Here is a 3,898-nt window from a genome sequence, read left to right as displayed (position 1 = left end):
ATGTGCATAGGTTACATGCAACTACTACAGCATTTTATGTAAGAGTCTTGAGCATAATTGGATCTTGGTATCCTCGGGGATCCTGGAACCAATCCCCACATACCATGGAATAACTGTATACTAAAAGCCGTTGAATTGTACACTTTAAAAGGGTAAATTCCAATCTGGGCAACAGAGTGAAACCGTGTTTCTACAAAAAAATAGAAAAATTAGCCAGGAATAGTGGCACACGTCTGTAGTCCCACATGCTTAGGAGGCTGAGGCAGAAGGATCACTTGAGCCTTAGAGGCAAAGGTTGCAGTGAGCCAAGATCACACCTCTGCACTCCAGACTAGGTGACAGAGACCCTGTCTCAAAAAAAAAAAAAAGCAGGCGGTGGGGGAGTTAATTGAAAGGTATGTAAATTACATCTCAATAAAGCTGTTATTAAAAATATACCTATATCCATCTGTCTGCTTTCCTTTTGTCTCATACACACAGTCATATACTTGGTTCCAGCCATCAGAACTATGCCATTCTCTGAACTGGCCCCACTTCCTCGCCTCCAGGCCACCACGGACAGTTCTGTGTCCTCAGAAAGCTTGTCCCCCTGCCTTTCGTGAGCTCTCCAGGACTAGCTTAGATCCTTATTTCCCCTAAGAAGACAGGATTGGGTGCTCCACCTGGGTATCCAAGCAGGAATGGCCTTTTCACACTATATGCTGAAAGTCTGTTGACTGGGGATGCCCCAAAGCAGATAGAGGCTGTTCTCGTAATGCAGCTCCCATGTGTAGCCCAAAGTCTGGTAGATGCTCAAAAAATATTTGTTGAATGAAGGAGATGAGGAATAAGAGCAGAGGTCACATACTAGACCCTCATTCCTAAACGAATTGGTTGGACCAGTCTCTAAAACCTAACAAACAAGACTTGCATATACCCTAAGCAATCCCTACTATGACAAGCTGCACAGAACACATGATTTCAGGGCACGTGGGAGCTTCCTTTTGCCTGTGTTACCTTTCTGCTGCCTGGTGGAGCTGGGTCAAAGATTCGGGTCTGCATCTCACTGGGAAGAGCAGAGTATACTGGGAGGATAATTAACTCTGGAACATCAGGTCCCAGGGATTTCATTCTTTCATACAGGATCTCGCAAGCAGTATCAATCTCTTCCTGACCAGTCAGGAAGACCAGGATATCACCTATGAGGAGAATAAAGCATTAATTTACCTTCTAACTGTGTGTGTGTGTTCTATACAAAGGCTATGGTGATATCAACAAAACTTCAAATAACAGAAAATATACATTCATATTCTGACCGGTAAGTAAACAACAGAAGTTTGTTTATATGACAATATGACATTATAACCACCACCAATTCTTTTTTGGGTGTGTATGATGGAGTCTCCCTGTGTCACCCAGGCTGGAATGCAGTGGTGCCATCTTGGCTCATTGCAACTTTCACCTCCCGAGTTCAAGTGATTCTCCTGCCTCAGCCTCCAGAGTAGCTGAGACTATAGGCACCTGCCACCACATCTGGCTAATTTTTATATTTTAAGTAGAGATGGGGTTGCACCATGTTGGCCAGGATGGTCTCAATCTCCTGACCTTGTGATCTACCTGCCTTGGCCTCCCAAAGTGCTGGGATTACAGGCGTGAGCCACTGTGCCCGGCTACCACCACCATTTCAAACATACAAGCCCGAGGCTTGCAGAGAGATGAATATTTGGAAGGTGTTTCTACAAAGATTAGCAAAAAAAAATACTCATATGAGGACTCTTGGCCTAAGAGGAAAAATACTGCTTTTTCTTTACCTGGTGGCTCTGTTAAATGGATCTGCATAACAGTAATCAGGCTGGCATCCAGATAATCTGTCTCAGGTTCCTTTGTGTACAGTATTTCCACTGGATATGTTCGACCTGGGATGGTGAAAATGGGAGCTTCATAGAAGTATTGAGAAAACTTCACTGCATCCAAGGTTGCTGAGGTGACAATCAGCTTCATGTCCTGCCGTTTCTGAACTGTCTAAAGAGAAATATAATGTGGCTTACTGAAAAGGACTACCCAAAAAGACACAGGTACTCAAATCTAACTACCAGAATTCGGTTTCCAACAAGTAGAAGGGTCATTAAAGAGCATCTAGTTACCTTTTTCAACAATCCAAAGAGCACATCAGTGTGAATTGTCCTCTCATGCGCCTCGTCCAACATGATGATTGCATACTGAGTGAGGTCAGGGTCAATCAAGCACTCCCTAAGCAACATCCCATCTGTCATGTACTTGATGACTGTTTCAGGGCTAGTGCAGTCCTCAAATCGAATGGTGTAGCCCACCTAAAGCAGAACGGAAGGGGAAAACCTAGGATACAAATGTCTCCTTTTCCCAATCACCAGGCAAGATTTCAGCGCAGTCACTGTTACTCATAATCTTAAGAATTTGATCAAGATGTACAGTAATTTCCTTATAGTAAGGTATGTCTTAGACCATACCCTGAACAGACTAATTATGACAATGGGAACCCTCTCTCCCTCAGGAGAAACCTGAGAAAGGCAGTATTATTCATATTTCCATTTGATAGGTTAGGAGATCTGGGCCTTTGCTTCTGGTATTTTTAGAGTGACTCCACTATTTACTTACCTCTTGGCCTAAGCAACAACCAAACTCCTCCGACACCCTTTTGGCCACTGACATTGCTGCCACTCTTCTGGGCTGGGTACACCCAATCTTGCCCCTGGAAGTGTAGCCTGCCTCCGCCAGGTACTGGGTGATCTGTGTTGTCTTTCCAGATCCTGTCTCACCAATAACAATCAGGATCTGATTGTCATGGACAGCCTAAAGCAACAGAATATAAATATGGTCATTAAAATTTGCCACATGCTACTTTGGAATAAAATAATTAATGACTATATTCTAACACTGAAGAAAAGGGGGACATACACATATGGTTAAAGAAGTCAACAATAAATTTAAAAGACACATAAAAAGTGTTCCTTCCCACTGTAACTCCCAAATTTCTAGTATCTTTCCTCAAAAGTTATTTCTTATTTCTATATTGTTTGTAACAGCCCAGGATTACAATCAGCTATATTTCTATGGATACAGGACTAGTTAAATAAACCAGAGCTGATCCAAATAACAAGGCACATTAAAAAAAAGCATTTTTTTTTCTTTTTGAGATGAAGTCTCATTCTGTCACCCAGGCTGGAGTACAGTGGCATGATCTCCGCTCATTGAGACCTCCACCTCTCGGGTTAAAGTAATTCTCCTACATCAGCCTCCCAAGTAGCTGGGATTACAGGTATGCGCCACCACATCCGGCTAATATTTTTGTATTTTCAGTAGAGACAGGGTTTCTTCCTATTGGTCAGGCTGGTCTCAAACTCCCGACCTCAGGTGATCCGCCCGCCTCAGCCTCCCAAAGTGCTGGGGTTATAGGCGTGAACCACCATGCCTGGCCTTTCTCATTTTTAATTACTGACCAGAGCTATTGGTCCATGCAACACAATACTCTGCCCACCTGGAACTGTTCTAGGGTCCCCAGAAAAAAGAAAATATATAGACATATACATATGTATGTGTGTCTGTACACACACACACACACACACACACACACACATTTTTGATACAGAGTCTCGCTCTGTCACCAAGGATGGAATGCAGTGGTGTGATTGCAGTTCACTGCATCCTTGACCTCTCAGGCTCAAGCATTCCTCTTATCTCAGCCTCCTGAGTAGCTGGGACTACAGGCAAGGACCACCATACTCAGGTAAAATTTTTATTTTTATTTTTTATTTTTATTTTTATTTTTATTTTTTTTTGAGACGGAGTTTCGCTCTTGTTACCCAGGCTGGAGTGCAATGGCGCGATCTCGGCTCACCGCAACCTCCGCCTCCTGGGTTCAGGCAATTCTCCTGCCTCAGCC

At 43.4% G+C, this 3,898-nt stretch overlaps 1 protein-coding gene across 5 annotated transcripts in view; it reads right to left on the bottom strand.

Moving 5' to 3' along the window:
• The window catches only part of DHX8 (DEAH-box helicase 8), a 39,834-nt gene that overhangs the window by 15,636 nt on the left and 20,300 nt on the right, over positions 1 to 3,898 (bottom strand). For all 5 annotated transcript variants that reach the window (XM_017516120.2, XM_017516121.2, XM_017516119.2 and 2 more), the window contains exons 13-16: positions 2,614 to 2,808; positions 2,124 to 2,309; positions 1,791 to 2,001; positions 997 to 1,178 (exon numbers count right to left, since the gene is read on the bottom strand). In XM_017516120.2, the coding sequence (XP_017371609.1) occupies positions 997 to 1,178; positions 1,791 to 2,001; positions 2,124 to 2,309; positions 2,614 to 2,808 (774 nt within the window). The remainder of the gene's footprint in view (positions 1 to 996; positions 1,179 to 1,790; positions 2,002 to 2,123; positions 2,310 to 2,613; positions 2,809 to 3,898) is intronic.

This window comes from Cebus imitator, unplaced genomic scaffold, assembly GCF_001604975.1.
Source record: "Cebus imitator isolate Cc_AM_T3 unplaced genomic scaffold, Cebus_imitator-1.0 Scaffold573, whole genome shotgun sequence".
NCBI lineage: Eukaryota > Metazoa > Chordata > Mammalia > Primates > Cebidae > Cebus > Cebus imitator.
The sequence above is the reverse complement of the archived record's forward strand: the minus strand, read 5'-3'. Positions and strand labels throughout refer to the sequence as shown.